At 41.3% G+C, this 24,865-nt stretch overlaps 1 protein-coding gene across 1 annotated transcript in view; it reads left to right on the plus strand.

Moving 5' to 3' along the window:
• The window catches only part of PLCL2 (phospholipase C like 2), a 218,793-nt gene extending 196,043 nt beyond the window's left edge, over positions 1-22,750 (plus strand). The window contains exons 6-7 of the mRNA XM_040432899.1: positions 10,073-10,182; positions 21,848-22,750. Coding sequence (XP_040288833.1) covers positions 10,073-10,182; positions 21,848-22,027 — 290 coding nt within the window. The 3' untranslated portion in view covers positions 22,028-22,750. The remainder of the gene's footprint in view (positions 1-10,072; positions 10,183-21,847) is intronic.
• Positions 22,751-24,865: the final 2,115 nt, after the last annotated feature.

Consider the following 24,865-nt stretch of genomic DNA (forward strand, 5'->3'; position numbering starts at 1 on the left):
GCATGCTGACCTGCATTCCCTGGACTTTATGTGGCTGTCATGGCCCATAAACAGGTAGGAACAAGAGTTAGGGACCACTCAAATGAGACGACCTTGACGCGGTGAGTGGCTTAAATACGCTTTGGCCAAAATGTACACCAATGTCTCATCCAGCATGGAGGGCAGAGTGCTGGATGTAGTGTGCGATCACATTTGCATTTTCCGTTTGTATATGTATTTCGCCATAGTGATCTGCACCTACAGGCAGGTTGTGCGGGCTCAACCTCCCACATTTTTTCTTTGTAGCATATATTGGAGGCGTGGCGATCTCCTTTGAGTCAAGCACACCTGACCAGTCAATCTGTCCTGGAGGCTGGTTTTAAAGTCAGTATAAAACTGGGTCTGCTTATAAAGAACCTACCATTAGCCATTTGGCTCCAGGAGAAGTATATGGTGGGTTCAGCATGCATGTTGGTACTTGCATCCCTGGATCCGATGAAAGCTGTAATGGCACCGGACGGGGTTAAAAGCAGAGTACTTGGCTTGCATGCTGACCTGCATTCCCTGGACTTTATGTGGCTGTCATGGCCCATAAACAGGTAGGAACAAGAGTTAGGGACCACTCAAATGAGACGACCTTGACGCGGTGAGTGGCTTAAATACGCTTTGGCCAAAATGTACACCAATGTCTCATCCAGCATGGAGGGCAGAGTGCTGGATGTAGTGTGCGATCACATTTGCATTTTCCGTTTGTATATGTATTTCGCCATAGTGATCTGCACCTACAGGCAGGTTGTGCGGGCTCAACCCCCCACATTTTTTCTTTGTAGCATATATTGGAGGCATGACGATCTCCTTTGAGTCAAGCACACCTGACTAGTCAATCTGTCCTGGAGGCTGGTTTTAAAGTCAGTATAAAACTGAGTCTGCTTATAAAGAACCTACCATTAGCCATTTGGCTCCAGGAGAAGTATATGGTGGGTTCAGCATGCATGTTGGTACTTGCATCCCTGGATCCGATGAAAGCTGTAATGGCACCGGACGGGGTTAAAAGCAGAGTGTACTTGGCTTGCATGCTGACCTGCATTCCCTGGACTTTATATGGCTGTCATGGCCCATAAACAGGTAGGAACAAGAATTAGGGACCACTCAAATGAGACGACCTTGACGCGGTGAGTGGCTTAAATACGCTTTGGCCAAAATGTACACCAATGTCTCATCCAGCATGGAGGGCAGAGTGCTGGATGTAGTGTGCGATAATAACTGGAATGGTTGAATTACAGTACCCTGAAAAATTATCAAAATTAGGGTTATTCACTTTAGAAAAAAGACGACTGAGGGGAGATCTAATTACTATGTATAAATATATCAGGGGTCAGTACAGAGATCTATCCCATCATCTATTTATGCCCAGGACTGTAACTGTGACGAGGGGACATCCTCTGCGTCTGGAGGAAAGAAGGTTTGTACACAAACATAGAAGAGGATTCTTTATGGTAAGAGCAGTGAGACTATGGAACTCTCTGCCTGAGGAGGTGGTGATCGTGAAATCACTAAAAGAGTTCAAGAGTGGCCTGGATATATTTCTGGAGTGTAATAATATTACAGGCTAAAGCTACTAGAGAGGGATTGTTGAGTTATTCTGATTGCCTGATTGGAGTCGGGAAGGAATTTTTTCCCCCTAAAGTGAGGAAAATTGGCTCAACTTGCAGGATAACAGGCTGAACTGGATGGACAGATGTCTTTTTTTCAGCCTTATTTACTATGTTACTAACTATGTTACTATGTCCAGATCAGAGGACTGTGAGGGCCATGGTAAAACCTTCAGCTTGCACCTTTTGAGGTAGTCTATGGTGGATTTTAGATGTGTTTTAGGATCATTATCCATTTGTTGAAGCCATCTTTTTTTCAACTTTTTTACAGTTGGTGTTATGTTTGCTTCCAGCATTTGATGGAATTTCATTGAATCCATTCATCCCTCTACCTGTGAGATTTTCCCTGTACCATTGGCTGCATCACAACCCCATAGCATGATTGATCCACCCCCATCCTTAAAGAGGACCTGTCACCAAAAAATGCAGTGCAATCTGCCAGTATCGTGTTGTAGAATAGGAGAAGCTGAGCAGATTGATATATATTTTTGTGGAAAAAGATTCAGTAAAACCTGTAATTTATACGTTTATATCACAGCTTTTTCTACCTTCTGTGAACAGCATTGGTACAGGATGGAGGTGTTATCAGTGATTGATAGCATTGTGTGTATAAGTATAGATAGAGATAGCTTTCAGTCACTGATAACCCCTCCTCCCTGTACCGGTAGCACTTCACAGGGCTGCAAATTTAAATGTAAAAATTTGATGTTTTACTGAATCTTTTACTACAAATATACTCGCCAATCTATAACATGGTGCTTTCAGATTACATAGCATTTTTTGGTGACAGGTCCTCTTTAATGGTTGGAGAGGTGTTCTTTTCATGAAATTCTGTGCCCTTTTTTCTCCAAACATACCTTTGCTCATTGTGGCCAAAGAGTTCTATTTTAACCTCATTGGTCCACAGGAATTGTTTCCAAAATGCATGTTTCTTTGCAAACTTCTGACGCTGAATTTTGTGGTGAGTACACAGAAGAGGTTTACTTCTGATGACTTTTCCATGAAGAACAAGTAGAACAACTCCATAGTCTGCTAAATCTTACTGAAGGTCTTTTGCAGTCAAGCGGGGGTTCTGATTAACTTTCAAGCAATCCTACGAGCAGCTGTCTCTGAAATGTTTCTTGGTCTTTCAGACCTTCTCTTGACCTCCACTGTTCCTGTTAACTGACATTTCTTAATTATTTTTCAAACCAAGGAAATGGCAACCTGAAAATACTTCTAATAGCCTTCTCCTGCATTGTGGGCCTCAACCATTTTGAGTGTTAGGCAGCTGCTTATAAGAACCCATGTCTGCTATGTTTTGGGACAAGAATAGAGGATTCTGGGTATTTATAAAGCTTTGAAATTTGAATCACCTTGCCTTTCCTAACAATGATTGTGAAAAAGTCTTAACACTAACAGGCTATGTAAGGTCTGAGACCTCTGTCAAAGTGAGCACTCAAATCTCCCTGGGTTCACATACTTTTGCAAGGTACTTCTTTTCTTTTTTTAAATGTTAAAAAGTGTATTTCATCTTTAACTGTATGCCTTTTGGAGATAAATTTTATCTTTAACTTGCTTAACTGTTCACAATAACACTAATTTTGACAAGGGGTGCCCAAACTTTTGCATGCCACTGAACTCAGTTCAGTCAAGTGTGCATGTGTTTTCAATGGGGAAAGTAGGGAAAACTGCTGCTAGAAACCTCTGGCAGAGGCTTATCTCCCTGGAGAACAAAAGAATTGGGCGTTAAAATTCAAATCGTCAGAGCCTTTTATTCCCCTACAGCTGGTCCCGAAAACTGCAATAATAGCCTAATGTATATGGGGGCTGTTAGGGATGAAATGCTTTTTGTAATATACCCTATCCTCGGTTGTTGTTGCAAATTCATTTTTGTGACCCATTCCTGAGCTGGCAGCTTACTGATATTTATACAGTACCATATCTGCTGTGTGAAGGGTACTATCATGGTTGCATCTCCTATTTTGTAAAATAAAACTGATAGGGCCTCATTGAGCCACATGTCAAAGTTATTTTACAACTTGCAGCTGTATCTCCTTTAAAACATGTGCCGCACATTACATGCAGGCCGCATATCTGATCTGGCAACATTAGCTGAAACACAAAACAAGCAAAGGGAAGTGAGAAGGCCAACCGCTGAATACTTCGTGCAGCCCATTAAAATGCTTCTCTGTCTCTTTAGCATACAGGTACACACTGTTGCACATGAGGAGAAATATGAATTGTATTAGAGAGGATGGAAAGATGATTTTAGAAAAGACAGAAAATTAAATGGACTCCTGCTGCTGAAAAGGAGGAAGTCAGTTGTCCACAAAGCGTATAAATTAGATCAATGTACTCTGCATGTACAGTGCATTCATAAAGTCTTCAGAACCTTTCACTTTTTTCACATCATTCTGCACAGAGTACCCCATAATGATAAAGTGAAAACGGAATGTTCGAAATCTTTGTTAATTTATTGAAAAGGAAAAACGAAAATCTTGCATTGACAGAAGTATTCAGTCCCTTTACTCAGTACTTAGTTTACACACCTTTTGGCAGTGATTACAGTCTCCATTTTTTTTTTGGCTATGAAGCCACAAGGTTTGCACACCTGGATTTGGGAATTTTCTGCAATTCTTCTGTGCAGTTCCTCTCAAGCCCTGTTAGGTTGGATGGGGACCGTATGTGGGCAGCCATTTAAAGGTGTCTCCAGAGATGTTCAATTGGGTTCAAGTCAGGGCTCTGGTTGGGCCACTGAAAGACATTCACAGAGTTGTCCCTAATCCACTCCTGTGTTGTCTTGGCTGTGTGCTTAGGGTCATTGGCTTGTTGTAAGGTGAACCTTCAGTCTAGGCTTAGGTCCAGAGCACTCTGGATCATGTTCCATTTTTCCTTTTTTCCATTCAGATTTCCTTCAACTCTGACCTGTCTCCCTGTCCCAGCTGCTATCCCAACACAGCATGATGCTGCCACTACCATTCTTTACTGTAGGGATGGTATTGGGCAGTGCCTGATTTCCATCAAACATGAAGCTTAGAATTCCAGAGAATCTTGTTTCTCACAGTCCTTTAGGTGAATTTTTGTGAGTCTTTTACTGAGAGGAGTCTTCTTTCTGGCAACTCACGGATTAGTGGAGTGTTGGAGTCATAATTGACCTTCTGGAAGTTGCTTCTATCTGCACACACATTCTTTGGAGCTCAGCCAGAGTGACCATTGGGTTCTTGGTCACCTCTCTTACCAAGTCCCTTCTCTCCTGATTACTTAGTTTGGTAGGGCGGCCAGCTATAGGAAGAGCCCTGGTTGTTCCAAACCTCTTCCATTTAAGAATTGTGGAGGCCACTGCAGTCTTGGGAACTTTCAGAGCAGAATAAATGTTTTGTACCCTTCTCCAGTTCTGTGCCTCCACACAATCCTGTCTCTGGGCTCTACAGGCAATTATTTTCTTCTGATAGATTGGGGTGTGTCTTTTCAATTCCTGTGAAATAAAAGGAATTTACCACAGGTCGACTTTAAAATGTAGAACCATCTCAAAGATGATCAAGAGAAATGGGAGGCCCTTAGAACTAAATTTTGAGTGTCATAGCAATGAGTCCGAAAATTTATAGTTTTTCCTTTTTATTAAATTTGCAAACCTTTCTAAAATGTTCTTTTCTTTTCCTCATTAAGGGGTATTAAGTGCAGATTGATGGGGGTAATTTTTTTAATTTTAGCACAAGGCTGCAACATAATAAAATGTGAAAAAAGTAAAACGCTCTGAAGACTTTCTGAATGCACTGTATGTAGGGAAATACTTTACAGGAATTAGTGAAGAAATCTTAAATATGTCTTATTTAAATAATATGTCCTTTTCTGGCAGCATATTCCCCTTAAAGTGAGTTTGCAGGGGTTTTTTTTTTCACCTTTTTAAAATTTCACCCCCACCTTGCTATACCTGTTGAAAAATAGCATACTTAACTGCTTCCTGTTGCTCTGTTTTGACTCCCTGGCTTCCTTCACTGGTCTTTCAGTCCTTGTCTGTAAACTTTTGGATGGCCAGGGCCACGTATGCCACTGCAGCCAATAACTGAAGCAAGTCATTGGCTGCAGCGGCGCACATAGCCCTGTCCATCAGGAAGTTTACAGACAGGGACTGAAAGACCAGTAAAGGAAGCCAAAACAAAGCTACGAGTGAGTATGTTTTTTTCCACAGCAACAGCATGCTAGAGTTGAAATTTAAAAAAGTTTAAAAAAATAGATATATTTATCTGAACAACCTCCTCTAAAGGTTGTGTACAGTGCACTTTAGGAACTTGAATTTTAGGAACCAGAGTGAAATAACTAATAGCTCCATTATTATGTAGCGAAAGTTAATACAAGGCACTTACTAATGTATTGTGATTGTCCATACTGCCTCCTTTGCTGGCTGGGTTAATTTTTCCAACACATTATACACTGCTTGTTTCCATGGTTACGACCTCCCTGCAATCCATCAGCAATGGCCGTAGAAAAAAACGCATCAGCATATGTGAGCTCCCACGGTCCCGACCACCAGAGAGGCTGGCACTTTTTCCTATACTGTGCAAGCACAAGCACCACTGATGGATTGCAGGGTGGTCGTAACCATGGAAACGAGCAGTGTATAATGTGATGGAAAAATGAACGGATAATAACAATACATTAGTAAGTGCCTTGTATTAACTTTCTCTACATGATAAATGCCATTTGTTGAAGTGACACAACCCCTTTTGGTCTTTTTACCAGCGACCTTAGGTGGGAAATTTGTCTGCCATACCTAAACATTTGAATGTGTAAACAAGTGCAAGATATACATTTAACGCCATAGCCACTATGATTACAGGCAGTACAACTAAAACTGAAACCCCCATTAAATGGAATATGTCATCCCAATTTTGGACCGTTATCTACAGTTATACATGAGTAGTACTGCAGATAAGGAGTTCAGATCAAAATGTTTTATTTCCCCACTGCTGCCCGATCTCCCGCTGTCAGCGCTCAGAGCTGCATTGAAATACTTGGTCACGACTGCTATGCATGCACATGAGTCCTCTCCATTATGTTAGCACTGCACAGCAGTCCAGACTGTGTATCTCAGTGCAGCTTTGAGTGCTGACAGTGGAGGAATGAGGGTCAGCAGGAAAATAAAAAAAATAGTGATCTGGACTCCATATCTGCAGTACTACTCATGTACTACTGTAGTAGTAGTCCAAAATCAGGGTGACAGATTCCCAAAACCAGCCTCATGCTGTGTGCAAAACCACGTTTGTATTGCAGCCATTGCCAGAAATACGCTATCAAATAGCAGTACTTTGGACAATATTCTCCCATAAATGCTGTCAGATGTCCATGGATCATTGCACCATTGAAGTGCATTACCACTATATTCAGTATCCGTGTCATGTTGATCTTGAATATAACCATATCCTGTTTCTGAAATTCCACTATTTGCAATCTGCCTGCCTTCATTATTCACCGCACTTTTGTCAAAACTCTTCCCTTTCTCCCCATTGTGACCTTCTTTTCTCTTTGTGCCACCACAACATTCTTGTCAGAAGTTGGGTCCTTTTATTGGGTGGATAGCTTTGCAGCAGTGAGCAATCCAGATATCCTCAAATAATAAAAAATAAAAAAAACTGATTGAAAAACGTGGAATGTTCCGCACTCGGAAATGTATATAAAAGTCTTTATTTCAGTGACTAAGGGTATCTTTACCCGAAATGCGTAAGCAAGAGGTTTTTATCTTTCTGTATGTCCTGAGTTGAAATTAAGACTTTTTACATATATTTCATGGACAAGTGCTGAACATTCCACATTTTTCCTTTTTTTTCCTTTTAAAATAAATAAATAAATAAATTAACTCCATGCTTATAATAAGGTGTGCATGAGTCTTTCCCTTTTCATGTATCTGCCCTCTTGATGAAACTCCAATGTTGAGATGTGGCAAGTATTTGAAGTGTCTAGATCACTGCAGTATGGATTCCAGGAGGGCTACCAGAAGGAAAAAGGAGAGGCCTCAGCACAGCCCCCATGTGAAAATGTGGAGAAGTTTGTATTAAAATAGAGCTGGAAAGGTATCATATAACATGGGTAATGGTACAACGGGCAATCAATTCTAATAATAAAGGCACATAATTGTATGGAAAGTAGGGTGAAGATTTGTTTTTTGTTTTTTTTCCTTTTTTAAGTGTTAGATCTATTTTCTCTGAATTGTTCCATTCCAGCTCAGTGTTCTACTGAGCATACAGTACATTGCATCACTTTTCATAGATCTCACTTGACATATGGTACTAATCCTTTATTTAGATGAATGGTGATAGTAGATCATCATGCTACACTTGTGTGAATTATATGAATGACCTTCTTCAGTCTACCCTTTAAAGAGAGTCGTTACTGGGAGGACCTTTTTCATGGAACATTTTGTAACTGGATTTTCTTTTCTTAGATAAGGTTTAGACAGTAATTAATCTTATATTGCATATAAAATGTGATCAGGCTCTGTAATGAGAACTAGTTATATTAAAGGGGATGTCTCACTTCAGCAAATGGCAGTTATGTAGACAGTTAATACAAGGCACTTACTAATGTACTGTAATTAGGGATGAGCGAATCGACTTCGGATGTACCTTGGAACTCAACCCGAGTTCGGGAAATGGTTCTTTACAGTAGAAATTGATTTATGAAGTTATTATGCGAAGTCTCGCGAAACTTTGCAAAGTAATAACTTTGGCTCATAGGAGCCATCACATTCTAATACTGTACGGAGCGCTCGCTCTGTCCAGTATTCAAACTAAGTATTATGCGAATCGACTTTAGATGTTTCATCCGAAGTAGATTCGCTCATCCCTAATTGGGATTGTCTATATTGCCTCCTCCCCTGGCTTGATTCATTTTTCCATCGCATTATACTATGCTCGTTTCCATGGTCACTGCAGCACTGATACGAGGTGGTCGGGACGGGAGCTTGCTTCACTTACGTGCCTATGCGTGCTGCCATGGTCCCGGCCACCATACAGGCCAGTGCATTTTCCTATAGTGTGCAAGCACTGCTGCTGGATTGCATGGTGGTCATAACTTCTGGATACAGTAGTGTATAATGTGAAGGAATAATGAATCAGGCCAGCAAAGGAAGCAATATGGACAATCACAATACATAAGTATTGCTTTGTATTTGTCTACATGATGAATGCCATTATTTGAAGGGAGACACTCCCTTTAAATGAAATTCTAGTTTTACTAGTCCTAATCTAGAACTATTTAAATTAAAATGAAAAACATATATGTCTTGCTGCAAGTAGTTCATTGGGGAGCCACCAGTGTCTATCTATATACAGTATATGTTTGTGGATTGAGTTTATCTTTATTCAGATCAATGGTCTACAAATTGTTGCTCTCCATTTATTGTGAAACTGCAGGGAAAATGTATGGAAAAAGTAGTCTTACTAAAGAAGCTTCAGGAGTAAGATGCGCCAAATTTGTTAAAAGACGCATGTGCTAGAAAAAAAAAATCATAGCTGGTATAGATTTTCTCTATAATATTTGCCAGGTTCTGTCGGCAATTATAGTAAATCTGTTGGGCAGTTGGAGGCCACTCCCTGCTAAGCCCCATTTACAATTCCACCAAAAGTGGCATAAAAATAAAAAAAAGCAAAAAAAAAAAACTTTTGCTGTGTAAAGTTTAAATTGTTCTGCCATTTCTTGGCAATGGTCCTGTGCCTTCACGTGTCCTCCTCGTCGTCCAGGAGTGAATGTAGGATGTTACGTCGCTATGGACAATACGTCACAGGAGTCTTCAGCAGTGAATGAAGCCTTCATCTAATGTTATAACACGTGAGGTCTAAAGAAAATACACATAAAAACATTAGAACAATTTCCATTTTACCTATAAAAAAAATTAATTCCGTACATTATTTTCAGGTTCTAGGGTGTTGAGAAAATAAAAACAGATGTCGGCATACCGACCTTTTATGAGAATATTTTCTTGTCAAACTCCAAGTAGTCAAAAAGCCTCCCGGATTGTCAATGTGTTTGCTGCTGAGTCAAAACATAATTTATAAGATGTTAGATAGAAATGTATAGAGATATGATACAGGGAAATATCAATGTTCCCATTGTGTAGTGTTCACTTGCAAATCTATAACCAGCACAACAGGGGCTTGCGGTGAAAGGAGAAAATTCAATATTCTATTTGTTACTTGCAGAGTCACGCCATTCACATGTCAGCAGGGTCATTTTCATGTGCTGTGCCTCCCTCTGGCCTCTTCTTGTGTCTGTAAAGATTTTTTTTTTTTTCCCAATCTGTTTCCAGTCCCTTTAATTCTCAAAATCTTCTCATTTTCTTAATGAATTTCAGATTAGACCAAAGCGGATGACTATAAAAAGCAAGAAGAGAAAACAGGAGATTAAATAAATGATGCATGGAAAACCTCCAGTTGTCTCACATACATCTTTGTGTATCTTTTCAGCCATGGAATTCCACGAGAATCTTAACTCCATCGGGGCGAAGGAAGGTTTAAAAGAGAGGAAGATGCTCAAGGCCATTGAGAGCTTTACTTGGAACATAACTATATTGAAGGTAGATATTAGTCGTGTTTCAGCTACGTGATTTTATTTTCGCTCACAATGTTCCCTGCACATTTCATCACAGTTTCGCCATATGGCCCTTAACTGTCCATCAATGGGCAGATTACTCCTGTGTTCTCTTTCCTTCTGGACAGATTCGTCCCTAAGGCAGTGAAAAACCTGCCAGCAGCCTCCTAAATTTATATCTAAGATGTCACTTCTGGTGTTCTGAGAAAGGACATATAATGTTATTAGATCCGTTTTTGCAGCACATAAATTTATCCCATTGATTTTAGGACTACACTGCCTGTTTAGGTTTGCTTGAAAAAGTAGGCAGGTGAAACCAAACGAAGCCTAAGGCCATATGCACACGACCGTTGTGTGTTTTGCGGTTTGCAAATCGCAGATCCGCAAAACACATATGGCGTCCGTGTGTGTTCTGCAATTTGCGGAACGGCACGGACAGCCATTGATAAACCTACCTATTCGCCTACCTATAAACATACCTATTCGCAAAACACGGACAAGAATAGGACAGGTTATATTTTTTTTGCGGACCACGGAACTGAGCAACGGATATGGACAGCACACGGAGTGCTGTCCGCATCTTTTGCGGCCCCATTGAAGCGGCCCCATTGGTCGGATGCTGACCAAAACAACGGCCGTGTGCATGAGGCCTAAGGGACATGGTTCTGCTTTCGGGAGTACAATATTGGTGACCTCTCCTCAAAATACTGACTCATCCCCACTGATCAGCTGCAGCCTCCTCACAGAATACCAAGCGCAGAGCAGTACATTGTATAGTGGCTGTGCTTGGTATTGTCACAGAATACCAAGCGCAGAGCAGTACATTGTATAGTGGTAGTGCTTGGTACTGCAGCCCAGACCCATCTACTTGAATGGGACTGCACATAGGCAATATGACTAATGAAGTTGACATCACTGGCCTCGGAAGAGTCTGCAGTGCTCAACGGAGTGCTGAGGCCTCTTCAAACAGCTGTTTAGTGGGATTGTCAGGAGTTGGACCCCCCCATCGATCAGATATTGATGACCTATCCCCACCCCAGGCATCGGCCCAACAGGGAATTTCCCTTTATGGTCTATGCCAATCCGTCCCTGGGCCCCCCCCCCCCCCCCTTTTTTTTCTGCACCATCACTCTGCCATATCACCAACCTGCACTCCATCTTCTTGTTTAAGAGTCCTTGAGATTTCAGATCTGATAGCGATGACACAGGGAAGCCAGCTGCACTGAATGTATTTGTACTGTCCGTGATGCACTGTAAACCTTCTTTTCATAACAATAAGAATAAGCATTTCTCAGGATTAGAGGACCAGGTTTTCGAAAGGCATGGTTATGTTTTGGGGCCTCAACCTTCCATGGCAGTTTGCTAATGGTTCTTCAGACAAGTCCACCTTCTTCTATTGCTCTATGGTTCAGTTGTTATGCTCACTTGCCCATTGTAGGCACATGGGTCAGCTTGGGCATTGGCCAGTGTGCATCTACACAACCTCATACTCTGAATGCTGTGATGAACTGTGCGTTCTGACACTATTCCATCATAGCCAGCCTTAACTTTTCAGAAATTTGTGCTACATTAGCTTTTATGTGGAATCGGACCAGACAGGTTAGCCTTCACTTCCAACGAACCTTGACAACCTTTGATCCTGTCCTCAGTTCACTGCAGTTGTCCTACGTTGAACCCCTTTTTAGTTCTTTAGGTAATAACTGCATACCAGGAACACATGGAGATACTGTAACCCATTCATATAACCTTCACAATTTGACTCTTGATTAGATCTTTACGCCTTCCAAGTTTTTCTGCCTCCAAAACATTAACTTCAAGAACTCACTACTCACTTGCTGCCTAATATATCCCACCTCCTGGCAGGTGCCATTGTAAAAAGATAATCAACTTTTAATGACACAATGCATACCTTTACTGTCAATTACACCATATGTTCTAAATTATATTATACGATATATTATTGAGGTCAGAGTCTAGCAGTTTATGTGCTTGTGAAACTGACTTTCATTGCAAGATCTAATCACCCACTTCAGTATCTTAACAATACATCTGAATTGGTTTCATTGTGGTTGAACAGTGACCTTTATCTGATCTGATTTTGTTTGCTGATAATGACAAAAATTCAGTGCATATCTGCCCTCCAGCAGTCAGACATTATCCTTAAGCCATTTATGAGCTCCAGCATTTAAAGGCAGTTTTAGCTATGACTGAAAAGATAGAAATGCGTAGCAAATTTTGAACAGTGATGCGCTGATATGATGTTCCACATTTTACAAAGACTCTGGATTCCCATGTTTACTAGTATGTTCTAAGAGTTCGTGGGAATCTGTGAAACAATCCAATGGTCACGGCAGTCAGCACAGGATCAGTATGGTGAACAGGCAAAGTTCAGATCAGGCAGCAGAGGGTGAGGATCTAGGAAACAGACAGAAGATCGGTATACTAGCAGGCATATGGATTATAACTTTTTACAAACTCTAGCAAGCTAGAGAGACCTGACAGGATCTACATCGATCAAGAGAGGAAACAGCAGAGCTTATATAGGCCAGTAGCTCACAGCAGCTCACAGAGCAAAATGAGGTTAACCTATGAAGCACACATTAAGCCGGCGTCTCAGCACACAAAAAAACAGCCATGAACGGCCATTTTAACAGTATACCCCTCCCCCTTTACTCCCTTTTTTCTTTGGTCCAGATACTTGCAAAAATTCCTTCAGGAGGGCAGGAACATCAAAATTCTCCAAAGTGTCCCAGGATCTCTTCTCTGGTCCAAAAGTAGGCGGTTGTGGATGCAGATTTTCAGCCTTCTTCCTTGGGAAGACATGGGTACAACAGGCAGATGTTGAAGACAGACCTTGCAGATGTTGAGGTACAGATGGATTCCAGACAAGCTACACTGTAGTCAGGTGTGAGAATGACAGGCAGAATCCCAGTGAAGAATCTGCCTAGAGTTCCAGTAAATGGAATCAAGGCAGTCCCAGCAGAAGTGGACTGGTAGATACAGGTAGAACATACAAGGACATTTTCTCAGAATAGAGCAGTTCAGTGTCATACTGGATGGTGTAAGAGAGAGAGAGAGAGAGCGTTCCTGTTAATGGAGGTCACCACCAGTGGCTTTTGCAGGTGCCAGACCGATATACGATACTTGTTTATCAGGGCTTGATGCAGGAATCTTCCTGCCGAGCCAGGGTCTAGGAAGGCATGAATACTAAACTGCATACCACTGCAAGACAAAGATACTAGTAACGACAATTTCCGAGAGAGCTGGTCTTCACCCAAGGCCATTTCTCCTATGGTCCCTAGGCCCAGATATCCCACCTTTGGGGGCAGGGGAGAGGACATAGTGTCCTTTGGCTCCGTGCCACAGGCATAAATCATTGGCACATCTGTGCAGACGCTCCTCTACAGAGAACTTGAGTCTATCTGCTTGCATTAGTTCGTAGACTGGAGTAGAAGATGGATGTGTCAGTGGTGCCAACAGAGGAGCTCTCTTGTCATGAGCTACTACTATGGCATGTTCCTGGAACCAAGTTCAATACGTGTAGCAAGAGAGAGAGAAAGTCGGGACATCACAACCCGCCAGTTCATCCTTAAAGTAGAACTCCCAGCAAAATGTTTATTCTCTGACCTGCTAGAAAGTGATGTCATGTGAGCAACCATCTGATCTCCAACTGACACAGGACAGGAAGTCAGTTACTTCTCTATTCATTCCTATGAGACTCAGAGTGAGGCTCTCATAGGAATACATAGAGAAACAGACTTCCTGTCCACACATAAGATGCTGTGTCAGTTGGAGAGTCTGATTGCTGGTCACATGACACAGGTGAGACGCATAAGGGAGGTGTAACTTAAAAATACAAACACTGGAAAGAAAACCACATTCACTACAGATTACATGATGTACCTTTCTAGCAGGTCAGAGAATACATTTTTTTGTGGGAGTTCTTTAATAGGAGCTGACAGACCCTTCTAAAATGCTGCCACCAGAGCTCCATTGTTTCAGGCCAATCAGAGGACATGGTACGAAATTGTATGGCATATTGCCTGACTGAAAGTTTGCTCTAGAGAAGTTGGCAGAAAAGGGTACATCTGGGTTCTTCAAAGACTCTGCGGAAGTTGGCTAGGAACTCTTGCGGATTACTGGTTACGGAGTTGCTTCTCTCCCACAACAGATTAGCCCAGGCAAGGGCCTTGCCTGACAAGAGTGAGAGTGAAATCATAAAGGCCATTTTGGCCCAGTCAGAAGAAAACAGATGTAGCTGAAGCTCAAAATGAGTTGAGATCTTGTTCTTGAAGCCATGACTCAGCTTGGGATCTCATCATAGTGAGGGAATAGAGACAGACATAAACCAGATCCCCCAGCAGGCAAGACTTTAGACAGAGGTGAAGCTGTGGCTACGGTAGCAGTCTAAACGTTCAATCGGATCAACTTGCTTTGCACACAATCAAGCAGTCACTCATGCAGGTCACTCTTTTGATCTAGATGCTGGCATAACTTAGGTAAGGTCATCTGAAGTGGGTGATCGAGATCCATGGCCTGAGCAAACTGTTATGGGCAGTGAATGTTGACCCCCCCCATCCCCCCACCCACCCCCCCCCCCCCCATCCCCCCCGCCCCCCCGCCTTCCGATTTGACATTATCCTGTTGGGCCCCTGGTTTTCACCCTATATCCCCTACACAGGGATCTGGCCTTCGCTGCAGGAGAGCCACCATAACCATAAAAATAAAAAAAATCCTGCTTATCTGTACACAGAGGTGATATCATTACAGACAGGATTAGAATGACAGGTAAGACAAGATCCACCATTCACAACAGGTGATTGTCACAGAGCATGGCAAGAAAACTCTCCTGTAGAAGTCAATGAGGTCTCCTCCTGACCATTGTGTCTAGGGCCCACAATCATGTTCTGGAAATAGAATTAAAAAAATCTGTAATCAAAAAATAAAAGAATAAATTTGAAAAAAAAGTATGTGTTACTATCTGGTTTGAACTGCTAGATAAAGTTTTCCTTCTGAATATTATAACAGTCTGGTTACAACCTGACATCCTTTATCTGGAGATACTGAAAACACTTCATATGCTTTATATGACTGTATATACAGTGAATTGAAAAAGTATTCATACTCCTTGAACTTTTCCACATTTATTCACATTACACCCACAAACTTACCGGTAAATGTATTTTATTCGGATTTTATGTGATCGACCAACACACAGTAGCATGTATGTGTGAAATGAAAACAAAATGATACATGGTTTTAAAAAAAATTATAACTAAAAATCTGGAAAGTCTTGTGTGCATTTGTATTCAGCCCCCCCTGGAGCAATACTTTGTAGGACCACCTTTCGCTACAATTACAGCTGCAAGTCTTTTGGGTTATGTCAGCTTTGCACATCTAGAGGCTGAAATTTTTGCCCATTCTTCTTTGCAAAATAGCTCAAGATCAGTCAGATTGGATGGAGAGCGTCTGTGAACAAACAAGTCTTGCCACAGATTCTCAATGGGATTTAAGTCTGGACTTTGATCGGTCCATTCTAACACATGAATATGCTTTGTTCTAAACCATTCCATTGTAGCTCTGGCTGTATGTTTAGGGTTATTGTCCTGCTGGAAGGTGAACCTCATTTACAGCCTCTACCAGGTTTTCCTCCAGGATTGCCCTGTTTTAGCTCCATCCATCTTCCCATCAACTCTGTCTCTGCTGAAGAAAAGCATCCCCACAGCATGATGCTGTCACCATCACGTTTCACCTTGGGGATGGTGTGTTCAGGGTGATGTGCATTGTTAGTTTTCTGCCACACATAGTGTTTTGCATTTAGGCCAAAAAGTTCAACTTTGGTCTCATCTGAGCAGAGCACCTTCTATGTTTGCTGTGTCCCCTATATGACTTGTGGCAAACTGCTTATAACTTGCTTTAAAAAATGTCTTTCTTCTTGCTACTCTTCCATAAAGGCCAGATTTGTGGAGTACATGATTAATAGTTGTCCTGTGGACAGATTATCCTACCTGAGCTGTGGATCTCTGCAGCTCCTCCAGAGTGACCATAGGTCTCTTGGCTGCTTCTCTTATTACTGCTCTCCTTGCCTGGGCTGTCAAGTTAGGTGGATGGCCATGTATTGGTAGGTTTACAGTTGTGCCATACTCGGATGATGGATTGAACAGTGCTCCTTGAGGTGTTCAGAGCTTGGGATATTTTTTATAACCTAACCCTTTACACTTCTCAACAACTTTATTCCTGACCTGTCTGGGGTGTTCCTTGGTTTTCATAATGCTGTTTGATCACTAATGTTCTCTAACAAACCTCTGAGGCCTTCACATAACCGCTGTAGTTATACTGAGAATAAATTACACACAGGTGGACTCTCTTTACTAATTAGGTGACTTTTGAAGGCAATTGGTCACGCTGGATTTTATTTAGGGGTATCAGAGTACAGGGGTCTGAATACAAATGCACACCACACTTTTTAGATTTTTATTTATTAAAAGTTTTGAAAAGCATGCATTATTTTCTTTTCACTTCACATATACTTGCTACTTTGTGTCAATCTATCACATAAAATCCCAATAAAATACATTTAAGTTTCTGGGTTTAACGTGAAAACATGTGGAAAAGTTCAAGGGGCATGAATACTTTTTCAAGGCGCTATAGATAATTCTATAATTAATGAATGTACAGCTGCAGAAGAATTTAGTTTGTTATTCATGAGTTTTATGCACAGTGATATATATTAATATTGTAAGTTTATCTTTACTCTTATGGAAGACCTCAGATGATTAGTTCTGTCAAATGACTACACGGCTCTGCTACATCTGTGGACGAAATATTGTATAAGATGTCTGCCATTACCATGAGTACTATTTTTACTGGTACTATGCTTAAAATATGCCCTGCTGACATACAGATAGTATAAGGAACAGTTTAAATGTGTTGTAGCAATCCAACTCGCTGACCTTAAAGAATCAAGAAGATAGTACCAGTGTTCAGTTTGACATGGTACATAAGTAGGAGGAGGTCAGTGTATGTCCCCGGTATAGCTGAGACTAATGCCACACTGCAACGCAAATGCAATAATTACTCTTTATAGTAAAAGCCCGATTATAACTTTTGTAATCACATCATAGGACTGGTGAGGTATAGAATGGACAGAGTATTACACAATGCATTCTGAAAGTCTTCAGACCCTTTCACTTTTGTCACATTTTGTTATGTTGCAGCTTTGTGCTAAAAAAAAAATGCTTTACCCATCATTCTGCACTCAGAATCCAATAACGAGAACGGTAATAGAATTATAATTTATTTTTTTTGCAAACTTATTAAAAAGGAAAAACTAAAATTTCACATAAACATACATATTTAGACCCTTTGCTATGACAGTTGAAATTTGGGTGCCTCCATTCCTTGTGATAATCTTTGATTATCAAGTCCACTTTTGGTAAATTCAGTTAGCTAGACATGATTTGGAAAGACACAGCCCTGTCTACATCAGATCTCACAGCGAACAATGCATATTTCAGCTAAAACCAAGTCATGAGGAGGAAATAACTGCCTGTAGAGCTCAGAGGCAGGATTTTTTGGAGGCACAGATCTAGAGAAAGGTACAACAAAGTTTCTACCGCACTGAATATTCCCAAGAGCGCAGTGGCCTCCATATTTCTTAAAAGCAAGATGTCTGGAACAATCCGGACTCTTCCTAAAGCTGGCCGACCTAACAACCTAAGTAATCAGGGGAGAAGGGTCTTGGTGAGAGAGGTGACCAAGAACCCAATGGTCACTCTGACTGAGCTTCTAAGATACTCAGTGCAGATAGGAGAAACTTCCATATGGTCTACCATTACTACAGCACTCCACCAATCTGGGCTTTATGACAGAGTGCCTAGAAACAAATACGTGAAAAACAGTGAAAGCATCCGAAGAGTTTCGAGAGTACTGTATATGCAGACATAGGTATACACTTTGTGGAAATCTGACTTCCTCCTCTTCAGCAGCAGGGGTCCATTTAATTTTCTTTGTCTTTTCTAAAATTATCTTTCCATCCTCTCTAATACAATACGTATTTCTTCTTATGTACAACAATGTGTAGCTGCATGCTAAAGAGACAGAGAAGTATTTTAATGAAGGGGAAAAAGTGAACTTTTTTTATTTTATTTTTTTGCACAAGGCCACAACATAACAAAATGTGAAAAAAGTGAAAGGGTCTGAAGAGTCTCTGAATGCATTTTATGTAGAAAGATTTTCCATTTTACTATGAATAAATACAAGTTCAGCTTCATTATTGGTTTTGCATTCAGGATTTTATATCTTTTGTGATTTTGCTAGGTTCCCTGTTTGTCATGTACAAGGTTGAGGTCATTCAGCAGGTTAAGGTTATGAGCAAACTTTACATCGTTTACCTCTGTATGTTAAAGTATGGCTCTCTACCATAGTTTACGGCGGTACTTGATTATAGACTTTGTGTCAGACAGGACATGGTTATAAGTTGACCACTGTGAGGCCTGCTTTATTATAGTAGACTTGTAGCTTAAAGTACAATCACAGGAGCACTGGGTATTCAGTTAGCTGTCCTAGCCCTGTATCTAAATATCCTGCCAAGGCTTGTTATGCCCCTCTGGCACCCAGAATCTTTCGCACATGACCCAGTTGCTAAAGTGTGGCCTCATTTAACGTGTCTAAAAGTAGGGTTTAGTTTAGTAAGCGGATATGTGCGGTCTTCTACTGTTTCTTCCTGTATTGGACTAGCATTCCCGCCTATCTGGGGCTGTTCTGCTTGCACGCCATGCAGTGGAGCTCAGCAGGTCTTCCTGTACATCTGCAAGTGTAAAGCTCAGTTCCCTTCTATGGAAACCTCAGTGAAGAACTGCCCCATTGGTGTCTACCTTGGGATTTGTAATGCGGGTGAAAACAAATACAAATTGAGTTGTGGTTCAGCAAGTTTGGGCCAATGTGTGCGTTATGGATAATTTTTTAGAAGATACTTTGAAAAATGACTTACTGTAAGATAGGCTTTCAAGTAATATGTGCTTGTACTCATGGTCCTTTGAAGTCCTGTTTTATTTCCGGTTATGCTTTAAAGGAGATGATTAACTGAAAAATCTAATTTCTTAGATGTCATTTCTATTTTTTCCACATGCTATTATGTTACATGTTCTGTCAGCTGTTATAATTGCCAAGCCTTAGGCTGAACGAATGTAGACAACATGTGACTCTTTGTTGATGCTCCTACAGTCTCAGATATTCTTCTGAAATTTAGATTTTCAATCAGCTTATCATCTCTTGGAAAATGAAATCAAACTTTGACATTATGCCTAGTGTGATTCTTGTTCGTGTTATATCAGTGTAAAATGAACATGTTATAATGATTAGCTTATATTCAATAATATATTCTAGCAATGGTGACTGGTTGCTTTCAGTACATGAACATATACTATACAACAACCTAAGAGGTCAGGAAAACTGATAATTTAAAAAATGCATTGTATTAAAAGGGCTGTTCCTACAGTTTGAAAAATCTATGTAGAAGCTGCGTATTGCCAATAATAGCCATGATTGCATGCAGTGTACAACAGCTGACCGTGTAGCAATATGCAGCTTAACAAAGGTTTTCCAAATGCTAAAACAAAACTCTTTAAAAAATAAGATTTTATGTAACTAACCAATCACCACAGTAGTGACTTGCCAGCCAAAATAAACTCGCCAATATGACCTGTGGTCGGCTGCTGCAGTCACTCCTAAATACTCCTAAGGTCCCTTTCACACGAGCGAGTTTTCCGCGCGGGTGCAATGCGTGACGTGAACGCATAGCACCCGCACTGAATCCTGACCAATTCATTTCTATGGTGCTTTGTACATGAGCGTTGTTTTTCACGCATCAGTTCTGCGTTGCGTGAAAATCGCAGCATGTTCTATATTCTGCGTTTTTCACGCAGCCCTGGCCCCATAGAAGTGAATGGGGCTGCGTGAAAAACGCATTGCATCCGCAAGCAAGTGCGATGCGTTTTTTCACTGATGGTTGCTAAGAGATGTTGTTTGTAAACATTCAGTTTAAAAAACGCATCAAAACGCATTGCACCCGCGCGGAAAAAACTGAACAACTAAACGCAACTGCAGACAAAACTGACTGAACTTGCTTGCAAAATAGTGCGAGTTTCACTGGACGCACTCTGAACGCATCCGGCCCCAATCCGCAACGCCCGTGTGAAACCAGCCTAAGGGTACAGCTACACGGCGACACTGGTCACGCAACAGCCGTTGCAGCTATGTTCACTAAGTGGCAATGTCCCATAAAAAAGAATGGGATTGCCTTGCCCGTTGCAAGAAATCCAACACTGCTGGATTTCTTGTGAAGGACGCAGCAATCCCATTCACTTCTATGGGATCACCGCTACTCGGTGAACCTGGCCGTACCCTAAAGGTAGTGGTTTTGGTGGCCCCTGCACCAAAGTATAGATCCCCATACTCTGTTGAAAGGTCCAACTTGACAATGCCCTGAGAAGTAGCCCCAAGCCTTTGTCCACACCTGCTGCATTACAAGAGCTTTCACAGTACCAGTATTGATTGTAAATCACGTAAGCCTAAATTGGCGTGGTTTATATTGATTTTGCAGTGGACCCTGCTAGAGGAGAAGGATGCTATTTGATTTGGTGCAGTAGGTTCTTACAGTATGCTAACATACTGTACTTGTCTTTGTTGCCACCAACAAAGATCTTTTATTATTACAATAATCAATGCGTTCTTGATAAACTGGTTTTACATTCTGTGCTCTTGCAGCCATAGGCGGACTAGGAACTTAAAGAGGCCGTGGAAAAAATTCAGAAAGTGGCCCCATTTTTTAGGCAGATCCAAATTGACAGAAGGCGGGGCAACACAAGTAGGCTGCGACAACAGAAGTAGGGGGGGCCTGCAATACCGTACTGCAGAACAGAATACTGCCCCAGCAGAACCAAATACCACAGTGCAGCACAAAATACTGCCACCCTCACTGCAGTATTCAACTGTATCACTGTCCTGAGGACCTGGCCTCTGGTCAGGTGCATAAGTGCCTGATGCTCCTAGCATAAATGAATGCTTATAGCATTAGCTCATTCTGTACCCAGCCGACGGATGTGAGGAGGGTTTGGGCGGACCCCTGGGCATCAGCTCTATGGCCAGTCTGCCCCTGCCTGTAGCTCCATGGGACTGTTGACTAGGAACACTTGCCATTGATCCTTCACTTGCCGGATCAGCAGGAAACATAATGTTTCTTAGAAATCTGGTTTGCCTACTCTGCATAAGTTCAAGTTTTTTGTTGAGAGTATGAAAGCCTAAAGACCCAGTTTTATCATAGTTGGTCTGCTTCTCTGTATATTCATTGTAAAGACACATCACAGTTTCCAAATAGTTCAATGTGGATTCCATCTATTTCAGGACTACTGTATATTGTTAAAAGTTTGACCATGACTATTGCAGCTTGAGTCTACCTTTGTGTTGCAGATCTCCACAAGGAAGCTTGGATCAGTGATTGAATTCATCATTGTGGGCCTGGGCATAATGCTAAAATACATAGCTTTGGCCATTAATATGATTTTTGCCCGATTATCATAGAACTTGTAGGCAGTAATGCGCTTTGATCTGTCGATGCCAACTGGTAACATTTTTTATTTTTTTTGTTACAGGGACAATCAGATCTTCTCAAATATGCCAAAACAGAAACCTTGGACAACTTAAAACAAATTCATTATGCTGCTGTATCTTGTGGAATGAACAAGGCAACTGCTGGAAATGCAGAGGCATCCAAGCCAAGAAGAAGCCTGGAGGCCATTCCCGAGAAGGCAGGAGATGAGACGGGCGATTGACAGTAAATCATGGACCTCCGTTCTTATTGGAATTTCTAAATCTTCGACCAATGTAGTTGCACAAGGTGTTTGCTTTGCACTTACAGGAGAAAACACAGATTCTATTTTTCTTTCTTTCTAAAGCACAACCGAAGACTGACCACTCTGATATCTGTGAAAGTACAGTAAATATATATGATAAATGAAGGAAACTGGCAGGCAGATTGCAAATGTTGTTGCTGGCCAAAAGTCAAAGCGTGGAAGAAGATATCTTTATTAGAATAGAACCGATTTAGTGAGGTGCGTGCTGCTTAAAGAAACATAGCAGTGTTTTTTAAGTTAGATTTTAATAGTTTTATTTAAATAAAAGAGAAATCCTCACATTTCATAAACTGTGTGCTTATTGTAACAGAGTGCTCAAAGGACTGAAATGCGTTGCACTGAAAAGTGAATCTACAGACATGGTTAGTTGTTTGTTGTGTTCTGTTTGAGCCATATTGTATATAACAAAAAAAAATAACAGGAAATGCAATAAAAAATGGGCGCTAGATGTTTGTACACCATAGGTGGCAAATCTAAAAATGTGCAATCCACTTTAACCTAATAGCATAGATCTTATTGCCACAAAGTTTTAGAAATGTTAATATCTAATGTAAAAGTGACCAAATTGAAGACATATTGTAAATATATCAACTTTTTTTATTTTGTGATGTGTTCACATTAAACAAAGTTTTATGATCTCAATTGTCGTGCATTTTAAGAAATATTACAGCGTTAATAGAAGGATGAGACATAACATTAGTTGTATGTTTGTTAGACCTTTTGTCGATTCAGTGGGGCAGACTTCCTAATGAAAATATACTAGAATTCTGGCTCGCATGCCGTGCAGCACAATCATTATGTGGCTTAGACACCTTTAGCGACATGCTAGGCAACAGGTGTGCCTTTATGAGTAAGGGGTGTGTATTTGCGGAATACTGGCTGCGGCCAACAAGCGACACTGTGCGCCAAAATTGCCCCACAATTTCAGCACACCGTTCTGATGCAGGGTAAGCCGTATAACAGGTGGTATAAACGTAGACTAGAGAGTCTAAAGGTGTACCAGATTTATCATCCGGCAGCAGCCGGATAAAAGTGGTGCCGTTTTAAACTGTTTAGTTTAGAGGGGGCTGGCAAACTCCCCCCTCCTGGACAGACCTGCGAAGGGAAGCGTACTTAGGCTACTTTCACACTAGCGTTTTTTGCGGATCCATCATGGATATGCAAAACGCTTTGTTACTATAATAAAACTGCATGCATTCGTCATGATCGGACCCAGTTGTATTATGTCTTCTATAGCCATGACTGATCCGTCTTGAACACCATTTTTAAGTCAATGGGGGACGGATCCATTTTCGATTGTGTCAGAGAAAATGGACCCGTCCCCATTGACTTACATTGTGTGCCAGGATGGATCTGTTTGGCTCCGCTTCGTCAGGTGGACAGCAAAACGGTACAGGCAGCGTTTTGGTGTCCACCTCCAGAGCGGAATGGTGACTGAACGGAGGCAAACTGATGCATTCTGAGCGGATACTTTTCCATTCAGAATGCATTAGGGCAAAACTGATCTATTTTGGACCACTTTTGAGAGCCCTGAACGGATCTCGCAAATGGAACGCCAAAACGCTAGTGTGAAAGTAGCCTTACCTGCTTCCCGACCCTCCATCCTGGCTCCTTCCTTATTTGGCCTCCGCTGCTCCATTTCGGTTAGCTGAATCTAAAGGTAAAGCTTTGCTGTTGCTGCAGCCAGTCGCTGGCCGCAGCAGTGACCTGCTCCCTTTGCATCACATGACTACCTGACATGCCGCAAGGGGAGCAGGTCACCACTGCGGTCAGCGATTGGCTGCAGCAGCATCAAACCGGAAGTTTATAGCCAGGGACCAGGGCAGCAGAGGCTGGAGAACGCAGTCGCTGGGAGACAGCATCATATCAGGAATCAGTAAGTAGGCTTCCATTTGCAGGTCTGTCCAGGAGAGGAGGTTGCCAACAACCCTCTTTCCAAACATGTAGAACCCCTTTAAGTTTACACACAAATTAGACAGTATAAGTAAATCTGTCCAAGTGTCTGAAATTTTATTTTTTTTTTTTATTTTTTTTTTTTAAAGGATAACAGTAATTTAGCTGTATTTATTTAAAAACATATTTTATGAGTATACTTTTTTTTAAATAGTCACATCTCATAATACGATAAAATGGCAAAGATCAGCAGTACATTATTTTATTTTACAATGTCCTATGTGTTTCTATGTATTACATCTGTAACTAATAGAAGCCTAATTCACAGTTCTTGCATTACATTGCAACTAATAAGCTGTGGAAGGTGTTGTTCGCTTTCATGTAACTGAGGATCCAACTCCCTGCAGCCTAGCTGTAATTACACTGCACCACCACTACAAAGCAGATGGCGTGCAGGTAGACATTAAAGAGGATGCAGCATTTACACGAGTGTCACGGTTCCTTCAAACAGCTGATCGGCAGGGGTGCCAGGAGTCTGTCCCCGACCGATCTGATACTAATGACCTATCCTAGGTAGGTCAATAATATCATGAAACTGGACAACCCCTTTAATTTCTCCAAAATACATTTTACATGAAAAAAATTAACATCTGCAATCAGCATCTTTGATCATGGTGACAGGTTCTTTTTAGGCTACTTTCACACTCTCGTTTTGGCTTTCCGTTTGTGAGATCCGTCATGGGCTCTCACAAGCGGTCCAAAACTGATTAGTTTTGCCCTAATGCATTCTGAATGGAAAATAATCCACTCAGAATGCATCAGTTTGCCTCCGATCAGTCTCCATTCCGCTCTGGAGGCGGACTC

Source organism: Bufo bufo, chromosome 5, assembly GCF_905171765.1.
Source record: "Bufo bufo chromosome 5, aBufBuf1.1, whole genome shotgun sequence".
Taxonomy (NCBI): Eukaryota; Metazoa; Chordata; class Amphibia; order Anura; family Bufonidae; genus Bufo; species Bufo bufo.